Source organism: Mesoplodon mirus (assembly GCF_964341445.2).
Source record: "Mesoplodon mirus genome assembly, chromosome: 7".
NCBI lineage: Eukaryota > Metazoa > Chordata > Mammalia > Artiodactyla > Ziphiidae > Mesoplodon > Mesoplodon mirus.
The window spans coordinates 136462317-136482933 of NC_138983.1; the positions used below are offsets into that span (position 1 = coordinate 136462317).

General features: G+C 52.0%; 1 protein-coding gene across 2 annotated transcripts in view; it reads right to left on the bottom strand.

Moving 5' to 3' along the window:
* Nucleotides 1-107: 107 nt before the first annotated feature.
* Nucleotides 108-20617, bottom strand: part of NFRKB (nuclear factor related to kappaB binding protein) — a 35963-nt gene continuing 15453 nt past the window's right edge. The window contains exons 10-27 of one of the 2 annotated variants that reach the window (XM_082627964.1): nucleotides 20308-20488; nucleotides 19623-19731; nucleotides 19294-19420; nucleotides 18981-19046; nucleotides 15710-15789; nucleotides 15557-15603; nucleotides 12147-12204; nucleotides 11557-11731; nucleotides 10582-10688; nucleotides 9968-10091; nucleotides 9704-9783; nucleotides 9390-9610; nucleotides 9024-9291; nucleotides 8212-8418; nucleotides 5471-6238; nucleotides 2590-2696; nucleotides 1695-1830; nucleotides 108-1583 (exon numbers count right to left, since the gene is read on the bottom strand). In XM_082627964.1, coding sequence (XP_082484090.1) covers nucleotides 1458-1583; nucleotides 1695-1830; nucleotides 2590-2696; nucleotides 5471-6238; nucleotides 8212-8418; nucleotides 9024-9291; nucleotides 9390-9610; nucleotides 9704-9783; nucleotides 9968-10091; nucleotides 10582-10688; nucleotides 11557-11731; nucleotides 12147-12204; nucleotides 15557-15603; nucleotides 15710-15789; nucleotides 18981-19046; nucleotides 19294-19420; nucleotides 19623-19731; nucleotides 20308-20488 — 2987 coding nt within the window. In that variant the 3' untranslated portion in view covers nucleotides 108-1457. Of the gene's footprint in view, nucleotides 1584-1694; nucleotides 1831-2589; nucleotides 2697-5470; nucleotides 6239-8211; nucleotides 8419-9023; nucleotides 9292-9389; nucleotides 9611-9703; nucleotides 9784-9967; nucleotides 10092-10581; nucleotides 10689-11556; nucleotides 11732-12146; nucleotides 12208-15556; nucleotides 15604-15709; nucleotides 15790-18980; nucleotides 19047-19293; nucleotides 19421-19622; nucleotides 19732-20307; nucleotides 20489-20617 lie in introns of both variants that reach the window. The other variant, XM_082627963.1, reaches the window with a different exon arrangement.

Here is a 20617-nt window from a genome sequence, read left to right on the forward strand (position 1 = left end):
CTGATCACTCAGCTTCCACCCAGCAACCGCTCCAAAGGAAGCCATTCCAATTATTTGCCCCCCAACTCCACTTCCTCACAGAGACCCCGTCAAAGATCATCACTAAATTTCCATGAGTTAGGGATACATTTTTAATAATCTGGATACTTTCAAAAAAGACAGGGAAGCCCTGTCATTACAGAAAAGCTTCACCACCCAACCCCTGCTCCAATACGAAAGAGGCGTACACTGTCAATAATCAGTGCTTTTAATTACATTTTAAAATATCATTCTGAGTTCCGCCTATAGCTCGATGGAGGCTGAGAACCGTGAAGCAGCCAGGAGCAAGTGACTGTAAACCCAGACCCGCCTCCTCTGTGACTGGTGCTGCCTCGTGGCTGCTCCCACCCCCTAACCCTTCTCCCCCTCGTGGCTGCACCCACCCCCTAACCCTTCTCCCCACCTCTACTCTGCAGCAGAAGCGAGCAAAGCTCTACCTAATAGGTCACATAAGAAACATTTCAGGCTTGGGGCCGTGTGGTCTCTATGACAACTACTCAGTTCTGCCTTCTAACTGAAAGCAGCCATAGGCAGTACATAAATGAATGGGCACGGGCTGTGTTTCAACAAAGCTTTATTTACAAAACTGGGTAGCCAGCCCAAGGGGCATGGTTTGCTGACTCTTGCTCTGGAACAAAGCAAAACGTATCATCTCTGAACTGCAATAAAGCTTGTGCTGCAAAAGCAGCATCTCTGCTGGCGTCTGCCTGCTCTGTCCACTAGCCCTGGACTCGCGTGTGAACAGGTTCGATCAGCCCGTCTTTAAGAAGGGCTGCCAAACTAATCCCATTTCAGTGGGCCCACCTGACCTCACTTCCCACGTTTCTCCCCCACCTCACGGCCTCTCTGTTACCATGCAGAGATCAAGTAAGCCTCCAACTTACTAAGAATCTTGCTCTTCTCTCATTCTGGTCAAAAGAATAAATAATCAGTTGCGGGGGGAGGGGGCATGCTAAGCCCAGGTTTCTACTTGATAAGGATGCACAAGATGTTCTTTAAAAAAATAAGTTACATAAAAATGCCTGGACACAGAGCTCCTAACTAGACCACCAGCCACAGAGAACACCAGAGCTAAATAAACCCGCACAGCACGAGCCTCGTCTGCCGTCTGCACACCTTCTCACCGTCCGCCCGTCCTCAGAGCCTCGCTCCAGGAGACAAGTGGGCTTGTGTGGCCACGGCGCCCTCCCACGACCCCACCCGAGGAGCTTCTCCTGGACCAGACAGAACAGACCTCGCAACCCCTGCGCACCTGGCGCAACGCACTCCCCGCCGAGCGACAGCCGGGCCGCCATGGTCCCTCCGCTGGCCTTTCCCAGACAGCCGTGCCCGGGGGGCGATGCAACACCCGCTCCTCCCTTTCAGCCAGAAGGCCGACCGGGTGTGGCTTTCGCGGCCACCATCTTCCTCCCTGAGAGTCACTGCTGTTCAGGTGCCTGTTTAGGAGACGGGGCTGTGGTCACGACGACCGTGGAGACGGCTCTGGAGGGGCCAGAAGCTGTTCCTTGTTGAAGGTGGGATGCGGGGACAGTCTGGATGCGCACCTGTTTGCGGAAAGAGCGTCTGGTCGGCGGACTGCCCACGGCCCGTCAGCTGCGGGCGAGCAGCGCGGGCAAGGGGGCCGCCCGACGCGCGCAGCGGCGCCCGGACCTCACCTGTGTGGCCTGGCCCTGCTGCCGGAGCTGCTGCAACTGCTGGGCGGTGAGGAGACTAACCGGCTTGTTGCCAGCAACGAGCTTCGTGCCTGCTGGCATGGTGGTGAGGATGATGTTGCGGCCCAGCCCGCCGAGGCTGCAGAGGGGAAGCGGGGCTGAGGCGCGGCCGGGCCGGGCCAGCACGAGGCCAGGTCTGGGGCCAGCGGAAGACCCCGGCACTCTGGACCGAAAGGGAAACCGGCTGCCGAGACCGCCTTTCTTCCAGCTTCTATGCTCCCCATGTCAGAGAGGAGAGCAAGGCCAAAGGCTCCCGGTGCCTTGGATGAAACGGCCCTGTATCCGCTCCGCGACCAGCAGGAGGAACGGACGGGGCCCCAGCAGGTGTGCACTCCTGACCAGAAACCCGGCCCTGCCAAGGCAGCCGCCCCGAGAGCAGCAGACTCATCTCCTCATGCCCTCCATCCCCATCTAAGTCAGAGCCACGAGACGCCCAGTCCCCCAGGAGGCCCTCACCTCTGAGCCATCATCACAGCCCAGGGCTCAGACATCGAGGCAAGGTCTTCCCTAACGCCCATGCTGCGGACTGCCCCCAGCTGTGGCACGCCCACCCCCCACCCAGCTCCGCCTGTGCCCTCCCGTGCTGTCCCTAGAGCACGTCACCGGCCACACAGTACTTTAACTCACTATTCCTCTCCCACTCACTCTACAGTATAAGCCTGAAGGCAGCACCAACTTCTGTCTGTTTTAATCACTGCTGTATCCACAGCACCTAAAACAACGCAGGGTGCTCGAGACTCACTGCTGAGCACAACGAAGGAGCCTGGGAAACCAGCCGCCTTCCCCTCCACGTCTAGGCGTCCCCCCCACCGCCCGCCCAACCCTCTACAGCACTTACTTGGCTCCAAGGTTGCCTTTGATGATGGGGGCTGTGACCACACCCTTGCCCTTCATGGGCTGGCTAATGACAGACAGCGGAACTGTGATCCGCGTAGGCAGCTTCCCCTAGAGAGACAAAGCAACTGGGTTTATGGAATGGAAGGAGAGAAAGACCGCCACGCAGCGTCACCCAGCGCCACCCAGCGTCACCCAGCGCCACCCAGCATCACCCAGTGCCACCCAGCAGCCGTGAGCCTCCTCTCTCCTGCCTCAGGAGGCAGAACAGCCGCACGCACCTGCCGTCATCGGGGCAAGACATGTGCCTGAACCACCAAGGAAAGCGTGTGTCCACTTGGGCACAGTATGAGCCTGAGCGCCCAGAGGGGAGGGTCTTACTCATCCACGTACCCCCAACACTGGGGACACAGCCAGGCGGAGGAACTGAGCAAGGACAGAGGCACTCAGGAGTGAATACAGTAGGTGCATAACTGCTGCTCCCCTCGAGCAGGCGCACTGCTGGGGAGCACGCAGCAGGACACGTTCCCCGAGTGCTGTTTCTCCCAGAGGTAAGGGAGGTTAGTCAGGGGACACCAGTAATCAACTCAACCACGTGAGAAGTCCAACCCACAGCTAATAAGAAGTCCCAGAGGAACACAAAAGGAGCTGGAAAGACCTGGTATCTCTGGGATTTCACGATGGCTGCGGTTCGGTCACTACACCAGCCTGTTTTTAGGTTGCCTGGTTTTTAACCCTTGGTTGATGATAAAATTTATATACAGTAGGATCCTGTGTACATACAACTTTAAAAAATGATTCAAGAGGGGAAGCTAACAAGATGCGAAGAAAAGGAATCAACATTTCCCACAGGCAAGCTGGTTCTAAAGAAGTCAGGCATTCAGGAGGAAAACTGTATACCAGGGCACCACACTGATCTCCACAGCTGAGCTCAACTGTAGCCCCTAGAAAGCACGGAAAGACGTCAGTGGGCAAGAGAACACGGCCAGATGGGGCCTCCAAGGGAACCTACTAGGGTTCTATGGTCGTCTTAAGAATCCCTAGTGTTGAGAACAAGGGCGCTTCAGGCCAGCCATCCACCAACTTGTGTCCCTCCATGAACTAGCCTACCAGCTGCCTAGACAGACAGACAGGCAGCACCACGCAGTACCTCCTGCCCCACCAAATGCTCTCCGGTTGCAGTTACCCTGATTGATGACAACAGGGTAGATACCGCTGGATTCACCTTTCTGCTTCAGAAGGACTCAAGAGAAACAAAAGTGGATCAAGTAAGCACCATCTCCTTGCTTTCTTATTTTAACTTCTCTGATATGAGAACCTAAACAAACATTTCCTTGAAAGCGACACTGAGCTTCAGCGTTGGCTGGTTGGCTTTACTACCGTGTAGGTCCTCCTTCCTCCCACTAATTCTCTGGATTTTACCCAAATTAGTGAGGTTTTGCTATATTGCCTGCTTAGAAAAGTAAACTGTATTTTATACTGTCCAGATGCACCCACCATACAGAACAGTGCCCCTTATCTAGAGGGCAAAGAATAAACACATGCACCCAGATACACACCTGTTGATATGGAAATCTGGTTTATGATAAAGGTAGTACCTCAAGTTAGTGGGGATGAGATACACTAATCGTTGATGTTAGAATAATTTGAAAAATATGAGATCTATACCACATGCCATTCACAAAAATATATTTCAAATGGATTTCTCAATTACATTTTTTTTAAACTCTAAAAATATTTTATGAAAATGAGGGCTGACATCTTTATAACCCTGGAGTAAGAAAGGCACAAGACACGAAAACTAGGAGCCGTAAAAGAAAATGTTTATGGATCTAATCAGATAAAATACCTGCAGAGCAAAAGGCTTCACATGCGAGGTTAAAAATTGACAGACTGGAAGAAAATATTTTCTACACATACAAGAACTAATATGCAGAAGATACAAAGGCTGGTGCCAGCTCACACAATACGAAAAGGCCAAATACCCCAGAAGAAAAGTGGCAAAGACTTATTCACCCCTGGAGAGCCCACGCCAACCTCTGGATGAATGGCTGCCCATCCTCACTAAAGATCCAGGAAACAGAAAAAGAACTCTCTTTTTACCAGTAAGATAGGGACATAAAGTTTAAAAAAACAGGATATCCAGCACGAGGTTAGGGTACGAGGAAAACAGGAAACCAGCTGATGGAGTGCAGGCTGGTGTGGCCTTTTTGCTAACACACCTGGAGTTCAGAACTTTCAACGTGTACCTCCCCGACCCATGCCAGCAACCTCTGCTCCTGAAATACTGATACATGTTCACGTACACAAACACGCACGGTAGCAATGGTTTTTAACAAGATACTAAGTATCGTAGGATCTGGAATGAGGCCCCAGACACATTTTTAAATGTTTAAATAAAGCAAATCACAGATTGAGGTCTCTCATAGGGATTTTAAAACCACGTAAATATATAGGAAAACGCTCAGAAAAAGAACTAGGAGGATAAATGCCAAAACACGATGAGTGATGAGCATCACGAAGGGAGAACCGGAGGTGGTGAGAGGAACTTCATACTTACTCCGTGTACCTCTGCACTGTTTACTTTCTTTTTTGTAACATCTTTATTGGATTAGAACTGCTTCACAACGTTGTGTTAGTGTCTGCTGTATAACAAGGTGAATCAGCTACATGCATACGTACATGCCCTGCACTGTTTTACTTTTATGAGAGCGTATGCCCGTGCTACACTTCCGTAAATTTGTCTCAGTATTAAACAGCAAAGTATTTTAGTAAATAAGCCTGTTTGGGTCAAAGGAGGAGACAGACAGGGCTTCTAGTCTGCACTCCCAACAAGAGAAGCTTCCCAAGCAGAAGGGCTGGTCTCCACCACCAAAGTTACTCACAGCCTGGGACGTGGAAACAACCGTGGTGCTGACGGGGACCTGCCGCACGGCAGGGGCTCCCGTCCCGATGCTGATGGGGGTGCTGGCAGCCCCAGAAGCCACGGCCACAGTCTTGGACACGGCAGCATTCACACTGGGCAAGGGCACCGCGGACGTATGGACAGTTCCAGACCCACTGGCCACGGAGGGCCCTTGCTTGGCATGGGCTGCGACCGTGATGGTCGGGCCTGCTTTGGGGGGCATCACCCCCAGGCCCTGCACGATGCGGATGGTGGCGGCTGGTTTGGCTTCAGATGAGGCCACTGTGTTTTTCCCCTTCTGATCAGCCACACTCACGCCAAGCGCTGGCATCAAGCGAAAAGCTGAACTCGAGGCTTCTGTTGGCTTGAGGTCAGGAGTCACTTTGACCACAGTGGTCCCTGGTGGAGTGGATGAGGGGGCACTGGCTGGACTGGCCTTGGCAGGGCTGTCAGCTGCGTGGACTGGGTTGGAAGTGACGTGTAAGGTAGCGGAGATGCCTTTGCCCGTGGGGCCGCTGCCTGTCCCAAAGAGGTCCTGGGTCAGTTTGACTGTGGTGACCTGGGACTTGGCCAACGTGGCCATCATGTCTGGAGTGATCCGCAGAACAGTCTGGCCTTTGGCGTCCGTGGTGATGGAGGAGGGCGGTAGCCGCAGCACGTCCTTGCCCTGGATACGGAAGTTAGTGGCTGTGAGTGGGATGCTGCTGCCCGTCTGGGGCTTCACGCCAAGCTGCCCAGTGATGGCCACCTGGAGGGGAAGAACAGCACTGACAAAGGCGTTCGCGAGGCTGAGCTGGTTCCGGAGCGTGACTGGGGGAACCTCCACTGCGGGAAATGTGGGTCTCATGTATTTTTCTAACTTTCTATTTTGAAAAATGGAAGACATCCACCAAAGCAGAAAACAGTCTAACAAATCCGTGCACCTATCACACAATTTCAGAAGTTATCACTTGGCCAATTTCATCTATCTTTCCCCACTCTTCAGGGAGCCGGGGTGGGGGGAGGGAGGACTTGGAATATTTTAAAGTAAACCAGTAAGTATCATTTTGCTGATCAACACATTCGTCCCTGGGTACCCAGGGCTGCTCAAGTCCCTGACATAAAATGGCACAGGACAGTCGGCCCTCCGTACCTGCGGGTTCAAAACCAAAATCCGGTCAGTGGTTGGCCGAAGCCGTGGAGGCGGAACCCAAAGACAGAGAGGCCGACTGGACTGCTCCACGTCTCTAACCTAGAAGAGGACTTCTACGTGTAAAAGGAATCCCCTAGCATCACCACGTAATCACCTGTAAATATTACAACACACACTCGCATTTCCCCCCCAGTCTCAGAAACGCCTCACTGCTGTGCCGACCTCCACTTTGACGCAGCACCAGGGCCCGGCACGAAAGGGCATGAGCCCCGGGGCCAGACTTCCCGGGTCCACCCACCAACCCCTACCTACGGCCAATGTCCACGTGCAACAGGTGCGATCCTTCCAGGCGGGGGACTCTGTGTCTCGTGAGCCGTCCCCCCTCTACTGGACCACTCATGCCATCCGTCGAGTTCACTCACTATCCACGTCCACTGAGCGGTCACTTCTCAGGCCTCGTCTCACTGCCCTTCACACGCCTGGTGCTGCTACGGACTTCATGAGCACACTTTCCTCTCAGCCTGTCTCGGTCTCCACACCACAGTGTTTCCTTCTGTCTCAGTGAATTGACAGTACCGCCCACCCAGTCACTCAAGCCAAGAGCCACAGGGTCATTCCTGACCCCGTCCTCAAACCACCAGGAAATCACACTGCTCTACCGCCAGGCCCTTGCTCGAAGCCCAGCCCACCGCCCACCTGCACGGCTGCAACTCCCTCCCACCTGGCTTCCCTGCTTCCACCCTTGGCCCCTAAAGTCCATTCCACGCAAAAGCAGTGGAATGGACTTTAGATTTCTTTAAATGTAAACTAGGTCAAGTCATCCTGGCTGACAATCTTCCGATGGCTCCCATCACATTTAAATTAAAAGCAAAGTCTGACATGACTTAACCACTGGCAACCTCGCCTTCTAACACCTGCGCGCTTGCTCACGGAGCCTCCAACAGCTTTCCTGTCGTTCCTCAAACGTTCCCAACTCGAGGCCTTTTCACGTGCTGTTCCCATGCCTGGGATGCTTGACCCCAAGCAAGCACGGTTCCGCACACTCTCCCGCCTCGCTCACCGCTCTCACAAGCCTTCTCACCAGAGAGGTCTTCTCTATGACACTAGGAGCCTCAGGAAGGCAGGGGCCTGGTCTGGGTGATACACAGACTCAGCCCCCAACACTCTGCACAGTGGCCGGCACACAAAAAGCACCCAATAAACATCTGATGAAAAAACTAACGTTACTTCGTCATTAGTGGTCCCATTTCTTCAACAGTAAAATAGGGATAACAAAAGTGCCTGCCCTGTGTGGGGTGTTATGAGAATGACATTCAAGTTATTCTATAGGGTTTTAGCTAAGTAAATGCATGAAGAGTCTACTCCAAATCAAGAAACTCAGCTACTAAATGCTGAATTACATGGAAAGAAACAGGAAAAAAAAAAAAAAAACCTCTTTGGCACCTACCAAGCTTGCACTGCCCTTGCTGGAAACTCACGCTTGAAATACCTACGAACTAAGGACCAAAGGTCACAAGCCACTAAGATCTCCAACTACCCTTTGATTCTGGACAAAGGAGTCAGACCCACCCGGACAGCCGTGCACCCACCTGCTTGATAATGTTCTGTCCTGTGACGTTCTGAATGACGGCAGCCGCGGGGGTGCTCGGAGCAGAGCCCCCAGGAGAACTGGTGGCCGGCTTGCTCGCAGGGTTGGCTGCGGCAGGGAGACTTGTCACCGTGAGCCCCGCCGGCCCCGGTCGCTGCACGGCGGCCGCCGCGGTCTGAGCTTTGACTGGAACGGTGGCCATTACTGTCTAGTTCAGGGCAGGAGGGCAAGAGCTTAATTAGACACTAAGCCGCAGACCAGCACGTGGAGTGGTCTCCACCTGTCACCACCCAGGAAGCGTTCCTGTAAGAGGGCTTCTAATCTAACAATGCCGAGGGCGCACCACCCTCTAAGATGAACAGTGCGGAGTTCTCACGCTTAGGTAGAACGTCTTAACTTTCAGGAACACTTTCTCATTTAACATCTCATTTCACCCCTACACACTGAGGGCAAACGTTATACCCCTTTTACAACAGAGGGACCTGAGGCAGGAGACCCTTGTCTAAAGCACAGCAGTTAGTGGCCTGGCTAAGCCTAGAGGCACAAGGGAAGGAGCCTGAGACCTAGAGTCACAGGCCTGGATTTACATCCCACCTCTATCTACCAGGGTCCTGATGTCACAATCCTGCGTAAATCACTACACTTCCCAAAGTTCTGATTCCCGACACGTATTCAATAAAACACAACTTATAACTTGCTTACCAGGCTTTGAACATTAAATGAGCTGTTGTGATAAACATCATCGTCAGCAGCAGTTACCTGGGTCCTGGGTCCTGACCCAGACTGCCTGGCAGACTCATCACCCCTCCTTACCTGGGGCCCGCCTTTGGTCTGCACGGCCGTGGCCGGCACGCGAATCTGCGGTCCTGCTGTAATCTGCGGCAGCGTCGGTGCCGGCCCCGCTGACTGAGTCACAGCAGGAAGGCTGGGCTGGGCCACCACCCGCACCTGGGGGAGTCCAGCCGAGCCGGAGTGGCTCACGACACGGGCAGCAGCCTGAGAACTCGGTGGAGTCTGGGTGGACGCCGGGGAGAGCATGGTTCCCAGCTGCGGCATCGTTGGCGAAGACACGAGAAGAACACTGTAAAGAACACACAGGGAAACAACACAGAGAACTTAGGATACGGATTCAAAAGAACCCTGGAGGGAGAAAGCTGGAGAGGAAATGGAAGCGCTCACCCCGAAGTGGATTTCACCGGTTCCGAGACAGTCGTGGGGCCACTTTTGTTCACTGACGGCACGGGCGGGGGGGAGATGGGCGTGGCGGGCAGAGCAGGAGTGGTGGGGGTCACAGGCGTGACCGGGGTGGGGGGCATGCTGGAGTCGCTGAGGCTCAGCTGGCTCTGCTCGGAAGGGCCAGCGCTGAGGACCTTCACTGAACCCTCCTTGCTGCTGGACTTCTGCACAAGGACAGGGAGCGCACGGACGCGGGCGTGAGCAAGGCCCGCGGGGACACCACAGCCCCTCCGCCGCCATCCTGCGAGGTCACTTACCACCTTGGATGGGGGCTTGGGTTTTTGCTGAAGGGCTTTCCTGGCTTTAGCTGCAGCTGCTTGGGCCTGGTGGATCCGCTCTGTGGACAAGAGTGGGAAGCTTCAGCAACAGCTTAACCTCAGCACAGTATGGAGGGTGGTCTCACCAAGAGCCAGGGCGCTAACCCGCCTCTACAGCTCTGTCCTGCCCGCATGCCAATGAGAAGAAGAGTGGAGCTGGGGCAGGAGGGCAGAGGCAGCCCTCAGCTGGCTGGGCACACACACCGAACTCTTCCTCGCTCCGGTCCCGATGCAGGTAGATCCACAACTTCCGTCCGATGTCGTACTTCACGCACGGGTCCTTCTCGTAATGCAGCCGATCCAGGGCACCACTCACCACTGTATTCACCTGAGACCCAGGACAAAGAGGAAGGACCACGCAGGCTCAGACTCAGGGAAAATCCCTGGGTGAGAGGCACCGCCAACACACAGATCCTACCCCCCAATGGCTAACCCCATCACTCGGCAAAACAAGAAACTATGAGTCCTGAGAGATGGAGGTGCTGTGCCCTGAAGATGGTGAGCTGAGAGGAGGAGCGCCTCGCCAATGGCCAGGCTGAGGGGCAGCACTGCTCACCTTTCTCAAGACGGCCTCCTTTCCTCTCCATCAGTTTTTTTTTTTTTTGGCTGCGCCGCACAGCTTGCAGGATCTTAGGTCCCCGATCAGGGACTGAACCTGGACCCTCAGCAGTGAAAGTGCCGGGTCCTAATCACTGGACCACCAGGGAATTCCCCATCAGTTTTTTTTTTTCTGGTTTACGTTATTCTATCTTGTATCTCCTTGTAAGCTCCCTTAAATCCATCCTGGAACAAAACACGAGCAGCCCTTCCTCTCCTACCTGAGTGCTGGTGACGTCTGGAGCCAGGAACTGGGAGTCCTTGAGCAGCTCGCAGATCTCCGCCCGCGTGCCCTCCCCGTTGGGCAGCCGGGCCGCCGCATCGCGAACTGACACCAGAAACAGCAAAGTCCGAGCGTCAGCGGGGCTCCCCGGGGGAGCTGTCCCCCAACTGCTGACCAGCAGCAGGTGGACATGGCCCTCTGCGGGCAGCTTCTTCCACATCCTTCACACTTTCAGCCAAGGCTGAAGACCCAGGACCCCTGAGAGTTCAGTGCGTCCAAGGAACTCAGGCAGAAAAGAGTTACAACTTTAACTGAAATTCAGCATTTCCTTCCATTGTGAACCAAGGTGGGCATAACCTTTGTTGGCATGTTGCCAACCATATGATGGCAGTGCCGGGACGCTGTGGTGGAAATCAGACATCTTCTTATCACGGCACAGCTGCTGCAGACAACCCAAAGTATCACTTCCGCTCATCACTAGCTGGGAACTAGAGGAGTCAGACGACCTGCCACTAGATCTTGTCATTTAATATCGTAATAAAAACATACATTTCTGCACCATAGATCTGTTTTAATATTCTGATGACAATTTCAACATAACTGGTTTCTTTTGTAACTCTGTGCATCTTATTTTAGGCATTTAAAAACTTAATTCTGAGAAGGGGTCCAGAGTTTACCAGACTGCCAGCCATCTGTGGCACAAAAAAGGTTAAAAACCTCACCTCTGAAGGAATCCTAGTCTGGAGGAAGCAAATTCTGACACCTAAGCTAACCGTTCAGCAGCCAGTGAACAGTCCCTGAAGGAAGGTAAACATGAGCCCAGACCCCAGGGAGGAAACACGGATTCTGTGTAGACCTCTGGGCAGAATCCCTCCTTCCGCGTCCCAAACTGCAAATCTTCCTGAAGCTACGCTGACCCTCCAGCCTTTGCAATGGGGGCGGGGGGGGGGGGACAGCAGACGGAGGCACGCACCCAGGGACAGGATGGTGACGTAGGCGGGCCGGTCGGAGCGCAGCAGGGAGTGTTCCCGCGCCTTGTTCAGCGATGTCTCCTTGTCGAACACGCCCTTCACGGGCCCCACCACGGACTCGAAGCCGTGCATGCGGAAGGTGAATGCCTTGTGGGGCTGGCTGTACCGATAACGCTCCTGCCAAGAGATGGGACGAGGCTCCTGAGTCAGTCACGGGGGCTCTCTCTAACCACCCCGTACAGGAAGGGGTCGGCCCGGAGAACTTAAAGTAAAAAGCAAACAGGCTGTTCCACTAGGAACACTGAGCCGACCACAGTGGGAAAAGGATGGTCCCCAAAAGCCAGCCACTAGCAAACGGATCAAGAGGTAAATGTGTTGTTTTGTATCTAGAAGCAAAAACCATTAGACCATTTTTCATTCCCTTCCTCACACCATCTCTGCCCCCCAAAAGCAATCCCAACCCGTGGAATAGCAAGGTTAAGGGTGTGAGTTGCTTCCAAGAATTTGGACTCAAGGACAGTCAGGCTCAGAGCTTCTCACCTCATGGCCTCACAGATACAGAGATTTACACTGGGTTCCAGCTTTTTCTTACCTGCTCCTGAAAAACTCGCTTCTCCTCTCCCGTGCTTGGCCGCACCACATAGTCAGTTCTTCTGGAACACAAAGACCTTTGGGTCCATCACCCCTTCTCCAGCACCCCAAACCACTGGGGCCACCGCCCCCTCTCCAGCACCCAGAACCACATCCTGTGCGACACAAGTGCTCTATTTGTTCATTCGTGCTCTTATCTTGCAAAGGTCAGAAGTCCACTTTCCAGATCCTGCCCAGTAGCTCCTGTTGGTATTTGCAAAATTACTTGATTCTTAGAAATCCAGAAAGGTATTGGGTAGGTGGGAAAGAAACTGACATCGTGTTTTACCTGCTGTTTTCAGTACTGTTGCTAAGTAAGCCTAATCTAAAGGCAACAAAGAATTCAGCTCTAGAGGAACAAAGGACTTCAAATTTGTACGATGACAAGGGTGGTTTTTCTGCTTCCTAGGCAAAAGTACCAAGTAAGTGAGATCAGGGAATTCCCTGGCAGTTCAGTGGTTAGGACTCTGCATTTTCAATGCTGGGGCCCGGGTTTGATCCCTGGTTGGGGAACTAAGTTCCCACAAGCCACGCAGTGCGGCCAAAAAAAAAAAAAGAAGAGAAAAAAAGATATTGAGTTCTATTATGTAAGGCAATGGTTCTGCCACTTTCAGGTTGATCCTGAGTGCTGGTGTTCAGGAATCTAACTAAAGAGCTATACAACAGCATCAAAGCAATAAAACACTTAGAATACATTTAACCAAGGAGGTGGAAGATCTCTACACTGAAAACTACAAGACTTTGATTAAAGAAATTGAAGAAGACACAGTAAAAAGATACTCTATGTTCAAGGATTGGAAGAATACTGTTAAAATGCCCATATCACCCAAAGTTATCTATAGATTAATGAAATCGCTATGAAAATTCCAATGACACTTTTCACAGAAATAGAAGAAAACAATCCTAAAATGTGTATGGAACCACAAAAGACCCTGAACAGCCAAAGCAATCCCAAGAAAGAACAAAGCTGGAAACATCACACTTGCTGATTTCAAACTATGTTACAAAGTTACAGTAATCAAAATAGTATGGTACTCTCATAAAAATAGACACATAAACCAGTGGGACAGAACTGAGAGCCAAACAATAAACCACTGCATATATGGTCAACTAATACTTGGCAAATGGAGCCAAGAATACTCAATGAGCAAAGAACAGCCTCTTCAATAAACAATGCTGGGAAAACTGGACAACCACAAGCAAAGGAATGAAACGCGACCCCTACCTTAAACCATTCACAAAAATTAACTTGAAATGGATTACACTTCAACGTAACACCTGAAACTAAACCTCCTAGAAGAGAATATCGGGAAGAAGCTCCTGCACAATGATCTTGGCAATGATTTTTTGGAGATGACACCAAAAGCACAAGGAACAAAAGCAAAAATAAACAAGGAGGACTACCTCAAAGAAAAGTTTCTGTACAGGGGCCCTCCCGGTGGCACACTGGTTAAGAATTCACCTGCCAATGCAGGGGACACATATTCAAGCCCTGGTCCAGGGAGATCCCACATGCCTTGGGGCAGCTAAGCCCGTGCACCACAACTACTGAGCCTGCGCTCTAGAGCCCACGAGCCACAATACTGAGCCTGTGTGCCACAACTACTGAAGCCCGTGTGCCTAGAGCCCGTGCTCTGCAACAAGAGAAGCCACCGCAACGAGAAGCCTGTGCACCACAACAAAGAGTAGCCCCCGCTCGCCGCAACTAGAGAAAGCCCGTGCACAGCAATGAAGACCCAACACAGCCAAAAATAAAATAAATAAATTTATTTTTTAAAAAAAGCTTCTATGCAAAGAAAACCATCAACAAAATGAAAAGGCAACCTACAGAATGGCAGAAAATATTTGCAAATTATACACGTGTAAGAGGTTAATATCCAAAATATTTAAGGAACTCCTACAACTCAAAAGCAAAATACCCAAATAATCCAATTAAAAAACGGGCAAAGGACCTGAACAGATATTTTTCTAAAGATATACGAATGACCAACAGGTACACGAAAAGGTGCTCAACATCACTAATCATCAAGGAAATACAAATCAAAACCACAATGAAATATCACTTCACATCCATTAGAGTAACTATTACCAGAAAGACAAGAAATAACAAGTGCTGGTGAGGATGCAGAGAAAAGGAAACCCTTGTGCACTATGGTGGGAATGCAAACTGGTGCAGCCGTTAGGGAAAGCAGCATGGACGTTTCTCAGAAAACTGAAAACAGAACTACCACATGATCCAGCAATCTTACCTCTGGGAACATTTCCAAAGGAAATGAAACCACTATCTCAAAGAGATATCTGTACCCCATGTTCACTGCATTATTTACAATAGCCAAGACATGGAAACAACTGTGATAGATAAGTGTCCACCAACGGATGAATGGATAAAGAAAATGTGTGTGTACACACACACACACACACACACACAGTGGAATGTTATTCAGTCATTAAAAAAAGTAGGAAATTCTGCCATTTGCAACAACATGGATGGATCTAGAGGGTATTATGCTTAGTGAAATCAGTCAGTGAAAGACAAACACTGTATGATCTCACTTACATGTGGAACCTAAAAGAAGCGTAACTCACAGAAACAGAGCCTAGAATGGTAGTTACCAGGGGATGGGGGAAATGGGTAGACACTGGTTAAAGTTATAGAAAGTTCTATGGATCTAACAAACAGCATGGTGACTACAGTCAACAATACTGCATCATATACTTGGATGTTGCTAAGAAAGATCTTAAATGTTCTCCCTACAAAAAAAGAACTGGTAATCATGTAAGGTGAGGGGTGGGCTAACTACCCTTACTGTGGTAATCACTTCACTATATATATATATATATGTACATATATGTATGTGTGTTTATATACATATATAAATAAAATCAATACACCATACACCTTAAACTTACACAATGCTTTGTCAATTATATCTCCACAAAGCTGGGGAGAAAGATAAGGGACCATGACAGACTGGAAACAGTCACATGAGATGATACAACAAAGGCTCAGGATGAGGTCGAGACCTACATCCCAGCCTGGGTCCTGTCACTTACCCTCACACCTCCATTTCTCTGTAGGCAAAATGAGGAAGATGGGCTGGATAACCCATTCTCCAGCGGGCACTGAAGGGGGGACCGGGGAAACGCATGCACCTACAGGTGGATCCCACCTCCTCAGAGACTCACAGGGAAAACACCTCTACCGCTGGGAGCGTGCTGCCCCTTAGGGAGGATGAGGCAGATAAGGGCCAGTGGATCCAGGCATCCCAAGCCCACTCTGGCTCTAACATACAAGGATGTGTCAGCACAACCAGGGCAGCACTTAGATGAGCTTTCTTGGGGCACCATCCTCCATTGGGGTACTATACTCACACCCGAGGAACAGGCGTTGTGGCATCTGAGCTGTCTTCATTTTCTTGCTGGAGAAAAGGAAAGCAGTAACAGGTAAATGGACTGAAGGATTTTGGCTAACTCAGGGTTCTGGAAGCCCAACACGAGAGAGCCCGTAGTTCTCAACAACCATACCTTACAGAAGGCCTGGTCTTTAGTTTCCAGCCACAGCTGGAAGAGTGCAGCTAATTCCTTTTCATTATCTTGGGACTGGCCTATTAGAACAAAAAGGCAAAAAACAATAATATAAGGATATGACCTAAGGATGCCACTTCCTCCTTACTTGCTGTATCTACATCTGGTCTGGACCTGTAGCCATGGTCCTGTACACAGAAAACCCCTCTGCCTGGACATCCACAGGCAGAATGAAACTGGACCCCTGTCTGACACCACTCACAGAAATTAACTCGAAATTAACTGGAAGGGATTAAACACTCACCTTGCTGGATTAACTTGAAGGGTCCGGATGGACATCCGTACAGACGGTCCAGCCAGCACCCTAACTCCTCAGTCGCGTGACCTCAGGGGCCTCCTCCCCCCACTCCAGCCTCTCACTCCACTATCACAACTGGACCTTGTCATTCCCCAAAACGGGACTCGTCAAAATGCCTAATCCAGTTTCTCAACCCTGGCTACGCCTAAGAATCACCTGGAAACTTTTAAAAATGCCAAGGCTCGGGCCCCACTCAACCAATCAATCAGAACCCCTGTGGGTAAGGCCCAGGCACCAGCGTTTTTAAAAAGCTTCCCAACTGGTGGCAGCGCACGGCCAGGACTGGGAACCTTCAACTAACCCCGCATCCTGCTCTCTGGCCGCAGCAGCCTCCCCTCCCCTCCCCGCTGTCTACCCTCGCCCACCAAAACGTTACCCAGACTCCACTGCACTGCTGGTCCAGACACCCCACTTTCCGGCCCCCTCAGCCCCTCCCTTCACACTCCCCCCACTCGGCTGAGGGCCCACGCCCGTCACTTCAACGACACGCCGAGCAACACAGCAATACCTAACACCTCTCCCTTCCGTCTCTGCATCACTTCCGTCAAGCAAAGCTCACGTCCTAAACCAGCCATACTCTCCACTCAGGTGGCTGCCGGAGACAAGGCCGGAGAACATCTCTATCAATGAGCGGACAGCCACCGTCACTGGCTCTCAATCTGCCCGCGAGCCCTGCACTAGCCGGCCTCCCTGCCCGCTGGACAGCAACTGCCCCGCCCTTCTCCACCGCCCTTCCTGCGCACAGCAGGCCTCCCACCTCCCACAGGAAGGCCACAGACCCACCCCCCCAACTCCCCACGGCGCGACCCAGCAGCCACGGCTCCTCCTCCACCAGGACAGATGTGCTGCCTCCTGCCACCTGAGGCCGGCCCCTGCCCCCAGGAATTCACCCTATGACAGGTGTCCCCTCCTCTCCTGTCCCTCTCCACCGACACTCAAGTCCTCTCCTGGCCACGAGCCCCGCTTCCTCTGCTCCCCTCCGCCGCCGAACCTCTAGAAAGCGCTGTCCACACTCACTGTCTCTTTAACCAGGGGGACTGGGAAACGTTTTCCCGCCTGCAGGAAAGGGGCCTGATCGGTAGCACAGAACGTGCAGACCTCTGCGGTGTGCGTGGAGGTCAGCAAACCGCTTCTGGAAACAAAGCTCTGTGGCCGTTTGTTTACACCCTGTCTCTGGCTGCTGTGCACGGGGCAGAGTTGAGGAGCCGCAGCGGAAAGCATCTGGCCCACAGGCTTGAGACACGTATTACCTAGTCCTATTAGGGCAGCCTCCCCCGGCCGATCCTCCGCCACCAGCCGGCCAGGCGGGAAGAGCTGCAGCCAGCCTCACGAGCGGCCTCGGCTCACCTCTGCCCGCAACCGGCATCACCCCACTAAGGAATCACTCCTCCAAGGGAGCCATCATTTCTTCCATGCCCACAAATCCAGTCTTGACCTTCCTGAACCTTAGGAGCAATGAAGGTTAATGACCACTCCCCACCTCCTGACTCTCAGACCTCACAGCTCCCGCCTGACTCTGCGGTCACTGCCTCTCCCGAGCCCCCACTCAGCCTCCGCCACCTCGGAGCTTATCAAGGCTTAGTCCCAGGCCCTCTTTCCTCGTTCTCCCCATGCCTTTGACTTCGCTTACTGCACATGTGCCCACAGCTGTCTACCCTGACTGTGGATCTGGACTCTAAACCCACTGCCTACTTAACGTGTCCACTTCAACACCCCGAAGGCAGCTCAAGGCAGCATGTGCACAACTACACTCACGCGCCTCACCCTCACCCAGGCCTGGACGTCCTCCCCAGCTGCCTACGTCGATGGCGGACCCCCACCCGCCAGGTACGAATCTAGCAGAAGTGACACCTGACTGCCGTCTTCCTTCACTCGCCACACCCAATCCACAACCACATCCTCCGGCTTTTACCACCTAAAGCTCCAAATTCATGCATCCTCTCTGCACAGGCCTGTGTGATCTCCACGGGAACCACCCGAGTCACTGACCCACACGGCTCCCCCCATGGGGAGCCGCCTCCCCTCCGCCTGCCTGGCTCATCCCTAGTCGTTGTTAAGACCGCTGCTCAAACGACCTTCCCCAGGAAGGCCCTCCCGGACTCCACACGCATGTCACACCAATGCCTCCTTACAAACGCCCACCCCTACCGGCACTTTTCCCTTACAGAATGACTAAGTTTGTCATTTCATTCGAATGAGTATTTGTTCCCCAAACAAACTCCACGAGGGGAGCACGCTGTCTACCTCACGAACCATTACACCCCCGGCACTTAACAGTGCCTGACACCTAGAAGGTTAATCCATGTCGTAAGCAATGAACGCATCCACTACTTCCACAACCTTCTCTCCAGGTTTCTCTTCACAGACCACTGGACAGAGTGGAGAAAGGTTTGTCCATGTCCACAGGAAATCAACACTGAATCTTCCTCTCATCACCAAGTTATTTCAGGCACACGTTACTACAACTTACACAGTAAGTCGGACTTCACAAATTTTTTAGAAAAAGACCCTGTTCTTTAGAAGTAGCTTACTGAGGGCTGCCCAACACATTATCCTCCATAGCAAAACCCATTTTAGGAAAGAAAAACAATTATATTACTACACATTAACCTAAAACCACAGATATGGTTGACGTAAATGTAGGTGCTATTGTAAAATACCCCACAGATTTCAATTCAGCCAGCCCCAGAGGGCAGCGGAACTGAAGGGCAATGGCACCTCAGCCAACTCCAACGGGGGTGAACTCAGACCCTGAGGATTTCTTGAAGGACTCTTTCACTGAGCAAAATAAGGTTTAATATTGCCTTTTTCGACATTCTCCTGGCACACAGTGACTGGAAGGCACAAGAAGCTCGGGGAGAAAACGAGAGAAAGAGAACCTACCCTGACAGGTAGGTGACGTGCATGACTCACCAAGCAACTTCCACTGCTGGGTTTTCTCTTTGAAGCCAACGAACGGAGAGACGCTGGAAGGTACAGCTGCAAGAAATGGATCCCATGAACAAGCCACACGGGTCAGAGGGACCGCTCAACGCGGAGCAACTGACACCCCTAAGCTCCAAGAGAACTGCTGTATGCCAATGGTGCATCGGGACAGCAGACACCTCCAAGGCACGGCATCGCATCGTGCAAAGCCACAACAGATGCAACCAGTAAAGCTGCAGTCTACCATGAGAATCCGACAAAGCGGGGTAAATACTGGGCCCTACAGAACAAAGGACCTTACCACGGCTTTCTCCAGCAAGATACTGCAGGGCTGGTAGCACCAACTCTGCCCAGTTGGGGGCCGCAGAGAACCAGCTATTGAGGGAGCTGGCTGGAGACGACTGCCAGTCCAAAACTCGCTCCTCTAGCTGAGGGAGAGTAAAGGCAGAACCCGGTTAGATGTCTAGTCCACGCCAGCGACTCCAAGGCTGTGCCAGAACGAACTGGCTATGCCTGTCCAGTCTGCTCAAGTCACAAAGCAAGTCAGCTGCGGAGCTTTGCAGGGAACCCAGAGCTGAAGATTTCTACAATCTGAAACTGCTACACGCTTGGCTTTTCCCAAATTCTTACCATAGGAAGGCTAGCCTGCCCCTCCAGCAACAAGATCTCCAAGAGAAGAGAGAAGAAGCTGGAAGATATTTCATTGATTCCAAGGCAAGGCTTGAGGTCTTCAAGAGGCCTAATGAGGGAAGAAAAATATAAGAACCACCAAAAAGGGCTTCCCTGCTGGCGCAGTGGTTAAGCATCCGTCTGCCAATGCAGGGGACACGAGTTCAAGCCCTGGTCCCGGAAGATCCCACATGCCGTGGAGCAACTAAGCCCGTGCACCACAGCTACTGAGCCTGCGCTCTAGAGCCCGCGAGCCACAACTACTGAGCCCATGCACCACAACTACTGAAGCCTGCGCACCTAGAGCCCGTGCTGCGCAACAAGAGAAGCCACCGCAATGAGAAGCCCGCGCACTGCAAGGAAGAGTAGCCCCCACTCGCCGCAACTAGAGAAAGCCCACGCGCAGCAACGAAGACCCAACACAGCCAAAAATAAATAAATTAAAAAAAAAAAAAAGAACCACCAAGAAGACCAAGAACACATGCCTAGGTTGCTTTAGGTCCTCCAAGCCTCCTAGCCGTCATCAAAAAGCTCAGTGAAAGCCCACACCATACACGTTCCCCAGCAGGACCCCTGGGACCTAGGGCTCTCAAGAAGCACCAGCTCGGGGGACAGCCCTGAGCCGTGACCCCCGCTGCTCACTTACTCCTCCTTGATAGCAGGTATGGCCAGTGGAGACGGTGCCTGTGAGAGGGGTGGGAGCCCTTCAGTACCACTTAGGGGTTCCGCCAGATCCTCTGCCTCTGATTTGATCATTTTTATTTTCTTCTTCTTCCTTTCCTCTTTTTCCTTAACCTTTTTTTTAAGGACAGCCAAGTCATATAGCGCTGGGGGAAAAAAAGCAACTCAAGTCATAGAACTGCATTTTCTACATCAGGAAGTGAGGAGTCTTATCTGTATATTATTTTCCCAAGGCCCACCAGCAAAAGAAAGAAAAGTCTCAGTAATAAGACATA